The 21,085-nt window shown below is 37.4% G+C and overlaps 1 protein-coding gene across 1 annotated transcript in view; it reads right to left on the bottom strand.

The window, feature by feature from the left end:
- susd6 (sushi domain containing 6) overlaps positions 1 to 19,153 on the bottom strand; it is a 31,997-nt gene extending 12,844 nt beyond the window's left edge. The window contains exons 1-2 of the mRNA XM_055054178.1: positions 18,905 to 19,153; positions 12,670 to 12,827 (exon numbers count right to left, since the gene is read on the bottom strand). Coding sequence (XP_054910153.1) covers positions 12,670 to 12,784 — 115 coding nt within the window. The 5' untranslated portion in view covers positions 12,785 to 12,827; positions 18,905 to 19,153. The remainder of the gene's footprint in view (positions 1 to 12,669; positions 12,828 to 18,904) is intronic.
- Between the last annotated feature and the right edge of the window lie 1,932 nt (positions 19,154 to 21,085).

Genomic DNA, 21,085 nt, shown 5'->3' on the forward strand with positions numbered 1-21,085 from the left:
AATCCCTTTGTTGTTGTTTTTGTGTTTTTTTTTTTATGATACTGCGATCATTTTGGAAACCAGGATGTTTTTGTTTTTCCATGCTCTCTTGTCTCTCCTGCTAATCCGTGGGATTTTTAAGCCAAGCTGTTGTTATTAGAGTGTAGTACAGTGAAGCAGAGCCCACGGTGTGGTAGTGTCAGAAAAATAACAGCACTTGCACTAATTTCTGCCACGAAAAGATAAGCTCAGTCGTAAACATTAACAGGGAATTAAAGCTGGGGTTTGTGTTGTTACTCTCATATTTGGTTAGAAGCATTTAAAAAAGAATATCTGAGTAAGTTTAGTTGTGGCTTTTCCACATGTGTTTAAATTGGAGGTAATTAATAAAAGCTGCACAGAAAATGACTTATTTTTAACGTTAAAATTGGTAAACATACCTAAAAATTTCAACTGAAGGTATTTTTGACTCCCCCAATTAGTCATGAGTCTGTTGGAAGCTAAAGGTGCTTTTACATCTGAAAATTTCCTGAAATTTCCCATTAAAAACACTCATTGGTGATAAAGTTGCTACTGAAGGAAGTAATCAATTTCCAGGCTTTGGAAAATACTACAAAACCTTTACCAGCATCTAAAAAAAAAAAAAAAAACTATTTTCTGCAGAAGGATGTCAACTGTTTCATCAGGCTGACAACAGGGAGTTGAGAATTCAACAATTCACAGAAATCTGAACATTTGAGAACAAAGCTGAAAGGAATCATTCTGAAAAGTCCGATTCAGGACGATAATTGGTATTAGACTTCCTGAAGACTTCACAACATTTTCTAATAGTTAAGGTAAGCATCTCTTTATTCTATGGATACAAAAAAAAAAAAAGAAACGCATATCTATGGCTAGCATTAACCTAATTAACTACAATAAATGCGCTGAACACTAATGACACAAATCTGAAGACAGTTTTAAAATGCCAGCTATAGTTTATCTTTGTGTTGCTTAAAGTCATATGAATAACTGCAGAACAACAAAAACTTAGAAATATAGATAAATCAGAGTTATTCCATCTTTAATATCCACATGTACACAGCTATTTAGGATCACTGTAGGTGAATTTTATTTATCAATACCTCTATTTCCAAAACATCTATAACTTCAGGCTTATTTAAAGAAGTCAAAATATATGATAAAGTTTAACATTTAGTGACAATCTAATTTTATATAATAATTTAATATTTTGTTATACGTCGTCAATTACCAAATTGTTTTTGCTGGAAATAAAAGCAATAAGTTAACAAAAACCATATGACTCAATTAATTCCTAAAAGTCTGGACTTTTGATTTGACAACTGGTAATAAATATAGAAAAACTCAATATTCTAAACGTCCACACAGAAGCGTATTGTGTGACTTTAAAGGATGCATTTCCAACTCATGCAATTTAAAACCCCTTTTTCCATCTCACTTCAACTCAAGTATCACAGAACAGCCCAGGCAGTCAAACATGGTTCAAGCAATAAGAGGTGCAACTTGAGCTGAGAGACTGCTAGTGTGTGATTGATACTAACGGGGTCATTTTCTTTTCAGAACAACTTCTAAATTTCATTCCTACAAAACCCACTGCTTCTCTCATTCACCTCAGGAAAACCTCACAGTAGAAAGACAGAAAAAGGACCAAAAAAAATAAATAAATCTAAGTGTTTAGTAAGCGAGAATAGGAATGAACAAAGCATGCCAAGAAAAAAAATGAGGATGTAATAGCCACAAAATGGTAGGTGTTTCACATTGAAATCTGCAGGGTGGAAATGATGCAGAACAAAGCTGAAACCTCAAAGCATTATGTTCTGCAAAAATGAGTTTCTGAGAGAAGATTTAGCAACCTGATAAAGAGAGAAGTTTAAAATGAGAACAATGAAGAAGAGAAAGGAGTGTGTGGGAGGTGCTGGCACCGACATAAAAGGAGTTTCAAAATGTAAGAACCAGTCAAGACTAAACATTTCAATTTCTCCAGAGGTTTGTTTTCCTAATCTGTGTTTCATGTGTGATATACACCTTAAATATCAAACAATATGTATTAGTTAGTTACCAGATTCATTGTAACAGTTGATAGGCGACCGTCCGGTAAACATGAGTCAAGCAGCTGCAGGTCTCAAAAGAGCATTTATAGAAAACACGTCTTCCTGCAGCTGCAACACAAGGTTGCAAAAACACCCAGAGATGGAAGTGTCTAAATGCAGAGGAAAATCCTCCCTGTCCTCAATCAGTCCAACCCTGCTGTTCCGATGCATTTAGCGAGCCACGTGTGCTGCCCGTGCGCCCCATTGTCCTCGTTCGCCGTGGACGGGGCACAGCGACAGATTTAAGCAGCGTGCCTCTGAAAAGGACAACAGACAACTTTGCATTTGAAGGGTTAAATATGCATGCGAGGCCAAAGCGGGTGAGGGCAGCCATTGTGTGACCCCCCAACATGCAAACATGTACACTCTCGACCCTCACACAACAGATGGGAGGATGTTCTGAGGTGGCGAACAGCGAGCGCTCCCTTCTTCTCTTCCATTGCCGTCTCAGTTGACGACAGCTGGGAGGCAGACATTCCTACTTCTAGGCTTTCAGAAGAAAACAAAAGAGTGTGTGGGACCCCTCCCACACACACACGTGCATGTGCTCAGCCGAACACATCCCCCTCACTGAAAAACTGTCAAAGTAACTGTGGGTTGATCGTGTTTCAGCGGCTCGAGCCTGCCAGCTAGAAGAGGCATGAACGCCGAGTCCGGGACGCTTGTTGAAGGTGAAAGTCAGCTGAAGGCAACCCTGGTTACAAGAGCCTGCACGACCTTGGTGGTCAGGATCGGGCATTATGAATTAAAACATAAAATCTGACTTTTTACCAAACGAGATCCAATTTTTTTTCTAAAAAAATATTCAATACAAATGACAGGAAAGTGTTTATTTTAATTATACTGAGTATTTGACTCAGACTACAGGAATTTTTATTTAATTATGAGACGTTTGTCGCAAAAATACAGATGCAATTTTACCAGAAAAATGTCATAAAATGACAAGAGTATTTTTAAGTAATTTTAATGGAAAAGAAAAATTATCTATTGTTTTTTTGTGTCGGTGTTCTCATTAAATTACTTCTTAATTTTCTGAATATTACAACTTTATCCTGGTAATATTAAGACTTTATTTTCATATTAATACAACTGTTATCTTGTAAGATGAGGACTTTATTTTTAAAATCTTAGCCTGAACCTTATATTCCTGAATTCAATGTGCCATTACCAAAGATAAATTTTCATTTCATGTAAGTTTAATGGCCAATAAAGGAGTCTAAAGTCTATCATAGAAGCTGTAAAACATGACTATCAAACCATTTGGCGGTTGTGGTTGTGTTGACCTCACTCTGAACCCAGTGAGTTAAATTGTTTCCAAAATCCAGGTTCAGTTTCAGTTAATCAATAAAATCAATTTATCGCCCAGCCCAAATTGTGGTAAAGAGCAACGCAAACAAAATTTGATCAAGATCTAGTGTCTGAAACAAGTTATGTTTATTGATGCAATCTAGTCAAGATTTCAATGTAAGAAAAGTTCAATCCAAAAAGCGGAAGGAGACAGAAATAGTTCTCTACAGTCTGTTATGCAACAAAGCCGTCCCTGTTCGAGCCCTTTGTCCATCATCACAGTAATGAAGTCCAACTGGACTCTCAGGCCAACTGCTCCAACGAGTCTCCATGAGGGTGAACAAAATGGCAACAAGCATCTCTGTGTAACCTCTTAACACAAGCAGCCTGCTCTGATGAGAGAAAAGGCATGCGGTTAGCTGTGTGTGGGAATTTGTCTCACCTTTCAAGCAAACTGTGTGTTTTCCAATTACAAATTGCAAACTCTTTCAATAACCCCTGCAGTAAATTAAAACTGGAAACCGCAGCCACTCTCTTCCAATCAACATGACTTCAATGTTATGACATTTTTTAAACAATCCAGCTATATTTGAGTAAATTATTTGAGTAATTTACTCAAATATAAATATATTCACAAAGAGTATAATATTTTTCTTTCAGCAATTACAAGTTAAAGTGCTCCAGTAGCTGGCTGGAACATTACAAATGCTGTAACTGGGATAGCCACCACAACAGATTTTGCTGGAAGTTAATCTGTCCAAGAAATTATTGCAAAAAATATATATATATATTATTTTGAGACCATTTTTAACTAAGATAATGATAATGACATAAAAATGCACATTTGCCCTTCTGAAGACCAATAAAACCTAATTTTAATGAACACTTGCTGGAAAATATCCAAAACAGCCAAAAACACAAATAAAAACCACTTACAACCAAAACAATAAAAATAAGACATTTTAATTTATCATCCAATTAATTGATTAATTGCTTATTGTGACTGGCTTACCTGGTTCTCAAAACACAGAAGCATGCAGTTAAAGGCCGACATGTTAACCTAAATGGAGTCACATCAAGCAACTACAAAGATCATCATTGTTGAGGTTTTGTTTGCAGATGGGGCAATAAGGACAGAGGGCATCAGTGTGGAGGAAAGGCCACTGGTCACAAAATATTTCAGGAACCGGATGAAGAGTCATGAGTAATTACTGAATGCTGTTTAGGGCCTCAATAGGGGAATTTCAGCAATGTCAAAGGTCAAGCTATGAAGCTACATTTAAGAGAAAACTCCAGTTCATATCTCTAGGGTAACCGCTCTTTAAAAGCAGGGCAGATGGGAATCAGGAACAGTTATTGTTCCCCTCTTCTTTTGCTTACTTACAATCACTATGAATGAAGAAGAAATGTTCTCACAAAATAAAAGCAGGGGGTTAAAGTGAAACAGCTGTGCGTTGACTCCATGACAACAGGCTACGTAAATGTAGCAGGCTACCACATGTGCAGCTCAGCCCTTCCCCTTAAGCAGCATATCAGCCAGTCTGCCATACCAGCTAGCTCTCATTTCTTAATATACACTCACTTTTAACAAATTATTTAAATTTAAAAAAAGCTACAGGCCTTTATTCATTTTCTTAAAGCTTTCCAAAGTTGAAGATGCAGCAAAGAGAAAGCTGAAAAAACAGAAAGGACTTGACGGGAAGCTGTGGGAACTGTTGCCATATTTCCACTCAACCCACATTGAGGCGTGCTGGGGCCTGAATGAATGTTAGCTTTGTACTGCTGCAGAAGATAACCAACCAGACATTATGTTTTGTTCCAATCATGATAGCAACTAGTCAGTAAAGGGAACATTTTTATCAACAGCCAAGTAAGCTGTAAAGTAGGGAAATCTTACTGTAAAATATCTTAATGGTAGGGCAAAGCAAAGCAGCACAAGATGTTCAAAAAACATTTTACACGTGTGTTAGCGTCATGAGCTTTGATTGTGGTTGCTCTGAAGCAGTTTGGACGTCTCCTCAACAGGCAAAGTCAGCATGTTGTGTAGGATGCCTGGTGCCTCGTGTGCAAGGCGAGGAGCTTGTTTGAACAGGATGCTGGTGTTGACTAATCGTATGATGACAAAAACAGCCCACACTGTCGGTGGGTCTGAAAAAAAACACAAGAGCAAACACCGAGGAGAAGATGAGATAAAAGAGGAGAGAAAAGCTGCAAGAACCAAAAGAAAAAGGACATTGGATACTCAAAGCAGATCTGAAATCCAATCTCAAAATATTGATATTCATAATATAATTTAGTGAAATTCCAAAGACTTAACTTGTCAATAAATGCCATCATGACACTTCACCTCATTGTTAGTCTATAAACCCATTTAAGTTCAGGATATCAGATAAAATTCAAGAATAGGAGTAATTGTTTCGGCATAAGCAAAAAAAACAAAACAAAACAAAAACAGTGAAGTAAAAGCAGCAGAAGACAGGAGAGGCTGGGGGATATATTTAGCAGCTCATTAGTTTGAGATGTCCTCTACTCAGCGGGCTGGTCCCTTCGATGAGACCCTTCGGAAATTATTACGACTGCATGCTGCTCCAGACAACAACACTCGCTTCCCATAACAGCTATTTACAAACCATACCTCTGCTGCTCGGCTTTATCGTTTCCTCGAAATCATTGTCAAATTCAAACGACTGATCTCAAACCAAAGGTTTGACATACAAGATCCATATTTAAATGAAAACAAAGCTACAATATCACTCATGAATAATCCTTAAAAATTAGACGTGGGTATTTCATGCCAAACAAAAATAAAAAGAGTATAGAAAGATGTATAAATCATTTTATTTTGAAGGCTACATCTTACATAGCTCCCTAATGTGGGCCAGTGTCGAGTCACGCCACATGAACGGCTAAGTAAGGGCTCCTCAGTGCGTCACTATTGAAATATCAGTGTGTGCAATATTAACAATTTGCTGTTCATCATTTTCAGCTGTTATGAAAACATTGTAAGCCAATGAGATATGTAATGCTTTGGTTTCCTTGCAAGAGATGCTGACACCTGACTGAAAGGTAGAAATTATATTACAGTTCAGTTTTCTAACATGGTAGAAAAAGATTTATTTACAAACGTCAAAGTTTGTAGAAAAGAGACCGCTTGACTGGGCTGCAATGAAGATAACCAGATTGAGTTTACAATCAAATAATTTCTAGTAGGATATTTAGTTATAGAGTTATTATTATTTAATAAGTAATAAATAATCTGGGTAGAAGGGAAACAATTGCTCTTTTAGAACTGCTCACAAAATAACCTTTGTGTGTGTGAGCACCGTTTTACAAAGCTGTATCTAGTGCCATCTCTTCCTGGTTTGACATTCATTGACATTAACAGTACAGCAGGTGTTACAGGTATATTCCCATGTTCCTCATATTTCCAATGAGCTACAACAGTGGGGTTGAAATGATTAATTGTGATTAATCGATTACTGAAATAAACTACAACTAATTTAGTAATTGAGTAGTCTGTAACTGTAGCATGCACACACAAAAAAAGAAAAAAATATATTGAGCAGTGATGAAGCCATTTAAGATGAAGACACCATTGTCTGTAGTGGTATAGTTTCCACTTCACCCAGTTAATATTTGCTAAAGAAATGGTGTTGCATTTTAGGGAATAAAATTGTTGTCTTATTTTAAAAAGGATTGGATTGCATCATTTAATGCATTTCCCATAAGTGATCATATGAAAAATCTGTAGAAAGGGACTTTTTTTTATTAATAGATTAACCAACTACTACAATAACTGTTAGTTGCAACTTTGTTAAATAGAAATCAGCACAATGTGAAATTTGGACATCAAGAAGAAGCATTGCAAATGGTAGAAAGCAACAAGAGTCAAAGCAGTACAAATTGCAATCTCCAATAAGCCTTGTGCCACCACACTGTGCGGTGGCACAATAATCCCGACCATCTGTGATCTTCTCTAATATTAGAACAATCCAGACAACACTTTAAAGTGAATGAAATGCCCCTGCGTCACCTGTCCGCACTGCAGCATCTGTTTTTCCTTGCTTGGTGACCCATCAAAGTTTCCCTTTAGGGCCTGATTGGCTGGGGAAAACTGCTAAATGGCACAGGGTGAGAGCAAAGATTGATGGCTCAAGTGATAAACACACAGGTAATGAAAGGGAAAGGCTGATGGATTTGAGCGGGCTGCTCTTAATGGCCCTCCATGTCACCTGGCTAATGGCTGAGACCTTTTGAGAGATGGAGGAAAACAGAGAGACGGATGGTAGAAAACGGACCTGGCACAGTGCACAATTTGCTTTGTCACAACATAAACGGTGAGTTAGCAGATCTAAATGCTGACTGGCGATGCAGCTTACCGTGGCCTCCAATATCCTCTAAATGCACTGTTTGTTCTCAGATTTCAGAGGGGAGGGAGAAGTCAATGCATTACTTTACTCCCGCCCGTCTGCAAAGTGCCTTGCTAATAGGACTTAAGGGAATCGTCCTGAACGAATAATTGCAATGGAAACATTATTCCCCACATCCCCAAGCCGTACTGCTACTGCTACAAACACTGGTAACTGAAATGACACATTTAGTTTTTGATGTATAAACAGATCATTCCATTGATACATGAAGCAACATCCTTGAAAGATCCCAGAAGAAGCCCATGGCACATTCATATATTTTCCTCTGTGGTCAGTGAGGCTTTGTTCTGCTACAGAAACAGAAGAGCCTTCAAGCCCTGTCCCTGTGACCAATCTTCAAGAAAACAACATTCATATAAAGTCCTTCCACAGGCTCCCTGTAGCTCAGAGAATTGACTTTAAAATACTTCTCTCAGTTTACAACAGAAACAAACAGAAGGGGAAAAAATATTAAGGATCTCTGGTTATTATATCAAATTTCCAGTCTAGGGGTGGGCATTTATCATAATACATTTCTTATAAGAATTTTGTTTTTTTTGCTGTCACAATTAACTGATGTTAATTAGGTGGTTTAAACTGATATTACTCAAACCTGTGCTTATTGTCAGGATTGATAGTTTTATCATTTTCTCCACCGTTTCTTCAATAGAAGCATCAATAAATACTGATAAATCTGAAAACACAGTTACATTGTGCGGCTTAGTGATACATATCAGACTTCTTTATGTGACTACTGTAATAAAGAAGTACATTACAACTAGCCATGTTTTTCAAGAGCAGTATTGGTGTTTTGGGGGCTATCATTGCAGTGACACACAGTTGCAGTCATAAAAACATTGAATAAATAGTTCTTACTGTCACTAAGAATGCACAATATATCTGCACCAACATCGGTATCGGATAATATTTTTAACATATTGACATAGGTCAGTTAATTAAGTCTAGGCCAATATCAAGAATCGATTTTTCCATATTTTGTCCTAAAATCTTGGCAAAATAAATAAATAAATAAAAATTATACACTGTAAAGCATCCAAATGTAAAAGAAAGGAAAGCAATAAAAATAAATATTTGCGGTTTTCTATTTACAAATTGCAGACTTAATCCAACACAAACAAGTATGCAGTATGGTATAGATTTAAAGAAACTGAACTCTAGTTTGTTTTAGTCATTTTTTTTCCTCCAAAGGTCTCAAAACAGTGGAGAAATATAAAAACAAATATCTACAAATATCAGTTATCGAACAAAACACAAATCAGATATGAATATTGGCCCAAATTTTCATATTGGTGCATTCATAGATCTCACAATAGTATCTCAAAATACTGAGGTAAAACTTCAAAGTTTGTATTGCCTGTCTCATTCTAGACCACTCAGGTTTTCTGATTCTAGTCTACTCTGCAACCAGAACCAAACATGGAAAAGCAGCATTCAGTTTTTATCCTCCATAATATTATCTATAATATTGAGTTTCTTTAAGTCAAGGGTTCTAACTTTGATTTAACTTTTAACCCAGCCTCTTTAGAGTTATAAGTGGAACATTGATCAACATATTTGATTTGTGTTTGCTTGATGATGGCATTTGATTAAATGTAATTTTTACTGCTGCTGTAATGCACTTTCTCAAATCTGCTACAGAAATAAACTTGACTTGAATAGTGGAGACAGGTCTGCACATTGATTTATGAGCGAACAGAAGAATCTGTTCATGCAATAGCCTTTGATGAGGCTGAGAAATATTTGTTCATCTTTCACAACTCCAACTATCAAAAACAAAAAGCAAAAGAAATGCAAGAGGCAGCTTTCCACTCACACCATCTCTCCTCCCTCTTTCCCTCTGCTATGTTCTTCTTCCTAGGATTTCTTTTGTTATTCCACTTCCCGTTCTCACGAACTAACATATCAACGTCACCAGCATACGGGGAACACAGCAGGCTCGTTTATGGGAGATTTCTGTTCCTTTGCTCGCAGTTTCATGCACAGCTTTAGATCAACATCAGAACAATGGGTTTCAGAAGCCAATACTTATCTTTTTAACTGCTTAAAGACAGAAGGTTTGGGCTTTTTTTTCACTTCTCACCAGATGGAACAATGTTAAAGCTGAAGACATGCTGTGCAAATCATGGGACTAGACCCTTTGGTACTCAGAGTTCCCATCTTTACTCTTCCAGCTCTGACTCACTGTCTGGGCGTACTTCCTCAGAAACATGCCACAAAGGCTTACTGTAAGAAATTGACACCATATTAGGAACAGAGCTCCACGCAGCTAACTTCAGCAGGGATGTCAGATATGCTCAGAAAAATGTTAAGAAACAAGCAACATTCACGTAATTTCCTGAAAATCCTGCAGGATGAAAGTAAAGCTCAGTTTCTACGAACACTTTGTTTTTCTCAGAAGGTGGCTATATCTGAAGCACGTCCAAAACATAAACATAACCATGAGCCATGATCGCAAACATGAATCCCAAGAAAGTCACTTGCGCCAATTCAGGAAATATGCTGCCGGTAACTTCATCACAATGAACAATTGGACAGATAAAAAGACGAGGCTTGAAAGCGATTGATTCTAAAAATATCTTGGCTCCACTTCTTCCTAACAAAGAAGGAAAACTTTAAGAAAATATATAATAAACTTAAGAGGCTCAAGCTTTAAAAAAAAAACAAGCAAAATTATGACTGAAAGAAATAAATACTCAACTCTCCAGTGAATAAAAATAAATTCCTTGCAGGGGAAAAACGCCACAACATTGATGCAGCCAATTGCTTTTAATTCATGCCAGTAGCAGAGCAGCTACTGGTGATGAAATTTCATATTCACTCACCATCCATGGGACGTGTCGAGGGATTACCTATGTAAATTATGTATGCTGAGAGGAAGGGAGAGAGAGGTTGGTGATTGAAACGACTAATGACCACTTTAAAGCCATTCAGGAATTTAATTTGATACTTTCAGATCATGAATGCTGCAGTACATATTTTAATGCCATTGAAGCTGGCATGCATCTTGCTCATTTGAAGTTATTTTAACATTCTGTTCATTTGTTCATCGTCATTTTTTTTCTTCTCGTAAAAAAATGTAAAGATGTCTTGTCATACATTCATATAAAAAAGTGATTTTTTTAACATTCCAAACTGATTAAAATCTGTATTTTATCTGCGGATATGATGGGAGAAAAACTTATGAAGTTAATTTTAAATTATTTTGATCAGATTCCCAATCACTGTTGCGGTTGTGCCATCTCAGTTTTTATTGAGATACACCTCCAGTGAACCATTATAGTCCATACACATTATTTTATGAATAATATGCATTTTCTTTCATCAAACTGATTTCTGGCTCAATCAACAGCATGGCGTATCATACTCAAACTGAGATTTTATTTGTTTCTGCTTTTGCAATAGAGTTATGACTCTACCAAAAGGTAATTTGAGAAAAAATGGTGAATATAAATGAAAGCAAACACAAACACTGCAGTAAATTGACAGCCCAAACAAGACAAGAAGCTGTATGAGCCGTATCTCGTACATCTTTAGAAACATATGGCTTTCCTTTGGAGCATTTATTTCAATAAGGAATTAGACTGGTCAAAACAATTCTGATTGGTGCAGCCCTAATATTAGCTGCAGCTACAATAGGGAAATAAAATTATTCTAGAAATTAAAGCTGCACAATAACAACAATCATTGTTGCAATATCAGTGTGTGCAACATCACATATCTGGCCAGCTGTACGGACTCTAATTTCCATTAATGTCCAAACCTCGTTTACATCTTTAGATGAGATAATAAAGCTCAGAGACCCATGGAGACCCATGTTCTCATAAAGAAAGAAAAGTGTCAGGAAAATGAGAAATCACCAGACTTGAGTTCTGGATCAAAAGGCCCACTTTAGATAATCGAAAGAAAACATGCAGCCATGTTGAAAGCAGAAACTAAGCACACTAACAGCCCCTTTGGCCTTTACATGAATCGTGTGTTACATAAGACAGAACGGGATGATGCGCTTCGGATCAGCACCTCCCTCCCTTCTTTGCTCAGAGGCTCATCGCTGATTGTTTTATTTCTTAATGTTGGCTTTTCTTCTTCCCATAACAACAAATTATTTAGAGCAATAAAAGAATGACAAACTGAGCCCCGTCTATGTGTCAGGGCTTCACAAAAACAATCCGCACATATTCTCACAGGCACAGTGGCTCTCAGTGGCAAGGACATCTGGCACATTTCACAAGCTTGTGATGTGTGGTCTGTGCACGTGAATGACTGTGGATAATACATGCAAGGAGGCTGTCAGTATAGGGAATGATTCTCCAGTGCTTACAGGTCAAAGAAAGTAAACTGGGTCTTCATTTTAGATTCATTCAGTAAAGAAGTGAAACACTAGTAACTTCTACTTTTATACATTAAATACATTTTCCAACATAATATTTCAAATTAAAATATAATATTTGTTCTTTTGGAATGACAAAAAGGGACTCAAATTAGTATTTAAAGTTAGTCAGATGTCCTGAATCTCCTGAAATGTTATGTTTGAATCAAACTTCATGGTCGGAGTATGACCACAGGCAGCATTATCTCCCCATTTAACTTAATAGTGAAGGAGATAATTAGTATATTAGTACAGCGAATGAATTCATGCAGCACAACAATGAAATCCGAAGCAACCTGAATGACCCAGAGGGCGGAGAAAGATAATTTAATCTGACTGACTTGAAAGGCAAGGTGAAAATATCTCATTCAATCCACAAGGGATGGTCAAAGATGGCGGTTTATTCTACATGTACCATGTGGGAACACTGACAAAAAGAGAAAGAAAGTGTGTGTGTGTGTGTGTGTATGTGTGTGTGTTTGGGGGTCTGACTTACCTGATGCATGTCCATGAGGGAGCAGGATGAAGAGGAGAAGTGCAGAGGCAGCCAGTCTGTGGGCTACAGAGGAGGACGGGGCTCTCGTCGGAAACGCTACCATTCCATCGCACATCTTTTCCCCCCCGACAGCCAGCGAGAGTCCTCTACGGCTTAACCTGTCCGAGCCACATTGGCAGGAAGGGACGCGTGGGGAGGGGGAGAGGAAGAGGAAGAGCGTGGATTACCATCAACGTTCAAGCCGGGATTACATAACCAGAAGCAACAGACAGAAAGACGGGCATAATGAGAGTCAGCTACACAGATTGGTTGACAAACCAAGCGTGTCAAAGAGAACTCCATGCCTGCAGTTCAATATTTAGTCAGCCTGGTAACTGGAATACACTTATCAACTTGTGGATGAGTGTGGATAAGTGTATTTATCCCCTATGAGTTTTATAATCAGCGTAGACCAGCAACAGCCCATCGATCTGAGTCTTATTCTCATCTTGCTTCAATCCCTAATCTTTGCTTTGGCACAGCATCTATCTGCATAAGCCCTTAAGTACACTATGTTGTATATGACGTAACAACAACACAGATCAGAGCCGCTAATAAGGTGGCAAAAGGCAGATAGACGGGGTGGGAAAATCTGAGTGTGCATCACATTCAACTTTGGCACAGAAAAAAAAAACTGTACAAAGTTATATTTGATTATAGCATTGTCATAACTAATCAATATTCTATTTAAAATATGGAATTCATATTGTTTAATACTATTACAGCAAAAAGGGAGGGAGAAATAATTACTAAATGTTCATTACAAATTCAACAGAGACTTTAAAGTGTTTTTTTAAAAAGTGCTTGGTTGTGTCAGTTCTGTACACTGTGCTGCAGGCTGCTGCTGCTGCGGAGTTTAATGCATAAAATAAGGAAATGTTAAGACAGAAAAATAGATCGTTGCTTGATTGCTCGTATCGTTTACAGCCCTTATAAACCATCTACAAAGTTTCACTTTTGGTTTTGTTTCAATGATTATTTCAGGCTTTGATTATCCATTTTCTGTACAGGTTAGTTTGAAACAAACCTGCATAGAAAATGAAGAACACAAGGCTAATTTGAATGTCCAACATATTTAATTTAGATCTGACCTGTCAGAAAGGTAATTAAGTCTGAAAATACTTTTTTTCCCCAAAAAACTGTTTTGCTTCTTCGTACATATCCAGATGTGAAAAACACTAACTAAAGCAATGGTGGACAGAAAATCAAATCTTATAAAGCAGCAAAAACTGCCAACTGATAAAATCCACATGGTGAAAGGAGTAAAAATTATTAAAAGCAGGATTTGAATGACGATCCAGAAGCCACATTTTCTGAAGAATATGCATGCCAGCAGGTAAAAGGTTCTCAAGAGAGGGAAAGGAGCCCATTAGCATTCCAAAAAGTGTTCATGCCAACATTAATGGCATGTTTTCATTGAAGTCCCATTCCCATAGGTCATAACACCAGCTATGCCTAGCTATGGAGTGCAAGTGTGAAATGTTGAACTGTCATTCAGCCCTGCTTCAAAGGATCCAGCAGTAATGGATATCAATCGGATCCTGATCACTTCGAGGTGAATGTGGCAACAAATCATCCAGGTGCAGAGGCTGGTTTTCACTGAAGTTGCTGAGCTTCGGGCTGGAGGGGTGATCAAAGCGCTCCAATTCTTTATAGAGAAGTGTTACTGGATGGCTCACGTGCAGGCTCGGAAAATGACAACAACAACTGGTGGACAAATCCAGACAGCCGGCAGCAAACACCTGCTTGACAGGGTGAATATGGCAATAAAGTAAAAAGTAACAAGCCTTCCTTGTTGCAAATACTTGCTATTCAAAGTTATGTGGTACAGCTTAAAGAGAATACTGTGTATTAGTGTTGTTAATTACGTCATATAGTCGTAGAATCTGCAAGATTGTAATGCAGCTGAGTAAAAATGCAGGACATAAATCTGGAACAAACTTCCAGAAAACTGAAAAACAGCCGAAACACCAAGTTCATATAAATCAAGGCTAAAAAACCCCTGCTGTTTAGAGTTGCCTTTGATTATTAATAACTGGAACATTAATCAATATATTTGATGATGATTGTTCTTGATTTTTATGACTTGATCAGCAATGTTTATTTATTGTTTCATAATTGTTTAAAGTGTTCTGGCACTTTAAACTGCCTAGTAGAGATGGACATACATCATAGCTATCATTTTTTTTGTGATAAAATTTCTTACGGTAATATTTTTGATTTGGCATCATCATGATAAATTCCTATTAATGATGTTTAAAAACCCCTAAAATTGTCAATTTTTCTCCACAGATTGATCAAAAAGTATCAACAAATATCAATAAATCTGAAATTATGATTTAATGCAGTTTCTGTGTGCGCATTAGAGATACAAATCACACTTTACTATGTGACTGGTGTACCAAAGCATTACAAATGGGAATATTTTTGAGAGCACTGTTTGTCTTTGTGGTGCTATGACTTCTATATCATGTACAGAGTTATACAGTTACCAAAAGAAATCTACAAAAAAAAAACTTGCTTAGATGTCCAGCGGTGGTAAAAATGTTTTATATATAGTCAAAAAACCAAAAAAGTTGCATGACTAAGTTCATGCATGACTACAGCAACAAAGCTTTTGGTTTCCATCAAACGACAGCTATTTTAGTATGATGCAGTGCCATTTATCTAATCATCTGTCTTCACATCATAGGTCATCTGCTTCTGTAAATTTAGATTGATGATCCTCTTCCACAGAAAAAAATAAATAAAAAATTACAAGCATCAATACTGAGCAGGACGGAAGCATACCTGCATGTGGCGCTTGCTAGTGGGAGAGAGTGACGCAAATTAGTTTTGGCAGGACAATTTGGGTAGTGTGTTCAGCCAAAAAGCAGGTAGTCAAAAGCACACAAGAGGGACCTGAGCGTGCCATCTGATGCATCGATATTTCCTTGTTGGTCCATACTGTAATTAGACCACATTTGGGTTGTGAAAAGGCTTTGACATTTTAGATGTTCTATATAAACTGGATGAGAAACATCAAGGATAGAAAAAATGCACTTTGTGGCTAAAGCTAAACACACTGCTGGACTGAGTTCTTGGAAAAAGCTTAAAAGAAAGTATTGACCAGCCAGATCATCAGAAAAATCTAAACTTAAGCAGAATTATTCTGCTTTCACGTGAAACACTTATCTAATCAGTGCAAAGGCACTTTGTCCAAAAAAAAAAAAAAAAAGGTTTGCAGATCTTGAGATTTGCTGACTGGGTGTTACTGGTATGAATTAATTAATATCCCAGCAAGCAGTTTCACAGGGGAAAAACCTGCATGATTCAAGTCTGGATGTCAACCTGACCTGCAGCAGCATTTATGTCCTGTCAGATACCGACAGCAATGCTGAACACGACGCACCATGTTAAAATGTGTTGTATTATTTTAAACATCAACATGTTTTTTTTCATGGAGCATTTTGCCATCAAGCTTTACTGCAAAGTGATCCGCAACATTAGCTGATTTAATATGTGTTAGAAATCCAAATCTCTGAACACCACCACAACTATTAAGATTTGAGAAAGAGGACAAAAAGAATGACTACCAATGTTAGCAGTTTGATTTCTGGTTTTATCTCTTCTATGTTCCCAGAAACTGGTATAAACTGCTACAACCTGCCATGCAACTACCCATCAAAACTGGCAGTACCAGTTGTACCATCCCACTACGTTTCGATGTAGAACCACAGTAATTAACTAAACAATGAAAGTGCCTCAGGATTTAAGAAATTGAAATTTTACAAGCCCAGACAACTGTCTGTAGTCACCCACTTGCAGGGGTGGGGGGGACGACGACTATGCAACTCCCCACTTCAGATAGCAGCAACACAAGCAGCCAGCCAGCAGGCTGCTACTGCAGTTTTTCAGCTGCCCGAGGCTCCTGGAATGCAAAGGGAGCCAAGGAGAGCACCAGCACAGACGTGTCCGGGAACAGAGAGCACTCAGTGTGCCAAAGAAACAGCCGAGAGAAGGTTTCCACCCAATAGGACCCAGTGCTGCTGCTGCTGCTAGAGCCTGCGTAGGCCTGTGGAGGGAGCCCATAGACAGGACTCTGCATGGCAGCAGAGAAAGGAGCCTTTGTTATGCAGTAGTATGTACTGTTAGGGCCCACAGCTACTCAGCGTTCCCCCTCCAATGCTGCAAGCAAGGGACAGAAACATGCAGAAAGACTAAAGAGAGGCAAGACAAAGAGGGAAAAATGATATGTAAGAAAAGTGGGATGTAGCAAAAGAATAAGAGATAATGCATCACAGCTTAAAGGTGCACCTTTTTCAACAAGCCTATGTGTTGGAACTAAAAATAAAAAATAAAGACAAAACTTAAATAAATACTTAATTTGCCCACAATTTCTCACCCATGCTTAACCATCAAGCTAATAGTATGTTTCCTTTGAAAGCATTTAAATGAAATCCCAGAATCAATCATGCTAAAATACTCAAAATGCATGTAAAAAGTTATATTTCATCTAATTTGTATTGACTGTGGTTTTCTTAGCCCACAATCCACAAGCCAAAAGAACCTCCACAACGTCATAACAGCACTATCTATTGTGGTCACAAATTGTATTTTCTTTTCAACAGAGATAGAGCGTAGAGCTTTACCTTAAATCACTGTTTTGATCAAGAGATTAGGGGTGCACTGGTATAAAACTTTTGAGTGATATCAACACTGCTGTTATGGCAAATAACCGATATTTATTTTATATTTAAATGCATTTATATTTCCTCTGCTGAAATGGGTACACAAACAGCAACAAGATGGATTTTTTTTTTATTATTAGCCAACCAAAACAGCAACATTTCATATGGCAACTGATTAATGGTTTTCCAGCTTTTCTTTTGTATTTTTTGTACTTTTGTCTTCTCACTATTTTATGCCTTATAAATCAAAGACCTCCGTCAAAGATGATTATAAAGACTTTTATACCACGTTTGAGAACACACCTGGAATTTCAGCAAAACCTTGGAATATTGTGCCCCCTGGAAAGTTTGTAATATTGTGTTCAAAGTATCTAGCATCTTGATTCTTGGGTCTCTTGTGATGTGATCAATCCAAAAACACAAAAACAGAATTTGCTGTATTTTCTGTTCAGTTTGACCTTTTAAAACTTTCCATTTTATGAAATGTTGCATTGGAAATCCATAATTTATTACCCAGGTTATGCATTTGGAATTGAAAAACAAAACACCACCAGACAGTACCCTTAAATCATTTTACAATATAAACCCCAATACACAAGTCGCTGCTAAATCAGACAGCACAACAAACTGTTATTGCTGGAGGAACACTACACTTGGACCCCCGCCTTACTTTGTCCTCCAATGTAAACACTTCACATCTGGACTTCCCTGCTCTTTGCAATATCAAATGTCATAACTTACCAACAGTAAGCAAGACATACTTAAACTGGAACAAAGGCCAGTGAGTGGGAAAAGACACTACTGAGAAGTTGCCCTGTAAAAAAAGAACAAAAACGTGGCATCCGAACTCGATAATAAATCTTTGCTACTGTATCAAACGTGAGTCAAAAGCAGAGTCACACGATTCGACACGTGTAACTGAACTGTGAGGTATTAACAAAGAGTGTGGTGGTGGGCTGCCTACATCACACACATCGACACACAGAAGTTAATGATTAGTACGAAACAATCCAACTCGCATAGCAGGACACACATAAGAGTTCAGGTGTTATTTTACTGACTCACCTCAGATAAAGTCGACACACCTATGACTTCCTCGTACCTTTTATTGTTCATGTGACTGGTCTAACAATACAGCAGCCCTCACAGCTGTGAGAGCCACTAGATACTCTAAATGTTTACGTTCCATCTCCATAACATTAGTTTAAGCTTTTTTTCTAAATATCAAAACTTAAACACGACAGACGTACGTCAAACCAGGCACATTGCGTCTTTAGATAAACGTTTACGGAAGAACACGGCTAGCTTAGTTTCAGATCGAAAAGCAGAAAACTGACAACTCATCATTCTCTTCGGCAGAACAGTAAATGTTTGCCAGACATGTGACGTTTTTGTCTTGTTTGTTGTTTCGAAGTGAACTAATTCAGACGGACAAAAGACGGAATGAGAGACTGTTTGAGATCTCCTAGTGGCCTATGTGTGCTTAGCTTGCGGGGGAAAAAAAGACAACAAAAAAAAAGACTCACCAACGTAAAGGTTAACAGCGGCGAGCCCTCCTCTGCCCCGGTTCACAATCGAGGCATTAAAGTCAGTTTTAAAGACGACACCCACACACTAAAGATCTAAAAAGAAAGTAGAATAGAAGTATTTCGCCGTCGAGGTTCCGTCTGCCCTGCTCCGTCACTCCTTGTCCTCCTCGACTCGCCAGCTCTTTATTTTAGGTGAGCGGAAACACTCGCTGCTGTGAGAACTCTACGGGGCTGCCTGCCTCGCTCTCGCGCGGTCTCCATGGATACCTCTAAAAAAGGGGCGGGCCTAAAGCTTGTCATGGCGCTTCAAAATAAAAGCTCATGTGTTAGGTTTGGAGACAAAAGAATTAAAGAGCAACTAATCAAGAAAAACAGAGCGTAATACAACAGAGAGATCAAATATTGTATTTACGAAAAAAAAAACATTTTGTATCAAGAAGATTTTAAATCACCTTATGTACAATAGAAACAAAATTTTGAGTAAAATATTTGACATGTTTAAAACATACATTATGATAATTATTTAAAGTTAAAAACAATATGGAATATGCCAAAACAGATTAACATTTTTATGTAAAACATTGTTGGTCAAAGGATAAAGTAAACACCTTTCATTGAAACTAGTTCCTCAGAAAACCAGTTCCTGACTGACAAACATACACAATATATAGCAAGCTGACAGGGAACAAACATTTTAAGCACAGAGTGAAAGCATATACAATAATAAATGAAATCAAATTTTCACCTCATGTATATAAACTTTGCGTAGGGATCAAATTAAATCAACCAAAAACACATCTGTCAAAGCTAAAGATTTCAGCTTTGATCCCACAAGAAGAAACAAATCTGCAATGGTACTGCAGAACCATAGTTTTGAGTTTATTCTTCGGTAAGTTCTTACTATTATTTTTCATAGCTGCTTTAGTTTCCAAAGACATGCTGTCCAGTGAGATACAATATCCCTGGATTAATTAAACTCAAAATACTAGAGAAACTTCTAGACATGGTATCACATCTATCCAATGTAATAATAACATACATTAAATAGAATACCAGTATGAAATTACAAAAATACATTATTGCATGATATGGAATGCAAATTAACAATCCAGTAAAGATTATGTAAAAATAAGTAGCACTGTAAGCTTATATGGGCCTTGATTCTGTATATCTCCACTTCCTAAATTCAAATGATTCATTTCAGGTTTTTTTGTCATGCTCCTCACTCACCTTTATTCTGTCTTTGTATATGAAAAATTAATTTCTCATCCCCTGCCTCCATGTTGTCACAGCATTGGTTTGGATCCCAGCAATAAAGCCGCCAGTGAGTAATGGGATTAGAGTCCAGATTAACACTGTGACTTCAGATGTCCTGTAAAGAACCTCTGTGATATACATGCAGATCTATTCTGCGGAAAACCAACATACAGTGGACCTGCATTCTTCAAATTAGCCAATTGAAATTCAAATATATTTAACGTGTCAGCTGTTATTGTAACAAGATCATCATGCAAAACTAATCTTGCATAAATTAGAGTTTTTATCATACTTTGTTCATATTTTTCTGGACATTATTGGTTCTTATTCCCTGAATACTTGAAAAGTTAAAACCAGGAAGAGCCCCTCAAATTTTCCACGTGTCTATGTTGACATCTAGTGGCCATTGTTGGTTATTGCATTCACTAAGCGGCGTCCGTTTTAAATTTCATAGAAATAATAATTATTAGTGTTTTAAAAAATTATCATTAAAACGTCCGATTTTAAGAGAAAAAAACTGTCCAATAGAAAACTGGAAAGAAACAAAATTATACAGTCTTATATTGCATGATGGTTTCACAACTCTCTTGATGAAATATATATTTAAAAAGCATGCCTTTACCTGTATTTGAACCTCAATATGTTTTTTCCTTGAATTGAATATTTTATGAGCTGGGCATATGTAATGATGAACACACTCATTAAGCATAGCAGCAGATGGTGCTAGGATGGCTCTGGTTCAACCCACTTACTTTTCATTCCTGGTTCTGCAGGAATGAAGGCAGCCTTCTTTGCTTTTACACAAGGTCTGAATTGTTGTTGAAGTTAAGCAATGAAGGGAAAAAAATTTAACATTTGTACTAATTATCACCTGAATTAACACTTAACTCCTGCTTGTTAAAGTATGTGTGCAACAAATTT

This window comes from Poeciliopsis prolifica, unplaced genomic scaffold, assembly GCF_027474105.1.
Source record: "Poeciliopsis prolifica strain line A6 unplaced genomic scaffold, Auburn_PproV2 SCAFFOLD039, whole genome shotgun sequence".
In the NCBI taxonomy this organism is placed as follows: domain Eukaryota; kingdom Metazoa; phylum Chordata; class Actinopteri; order Cyprinodontiformes; family Poeciliidae; genus Poeciliopsis; species Poeciliopsis prolifica.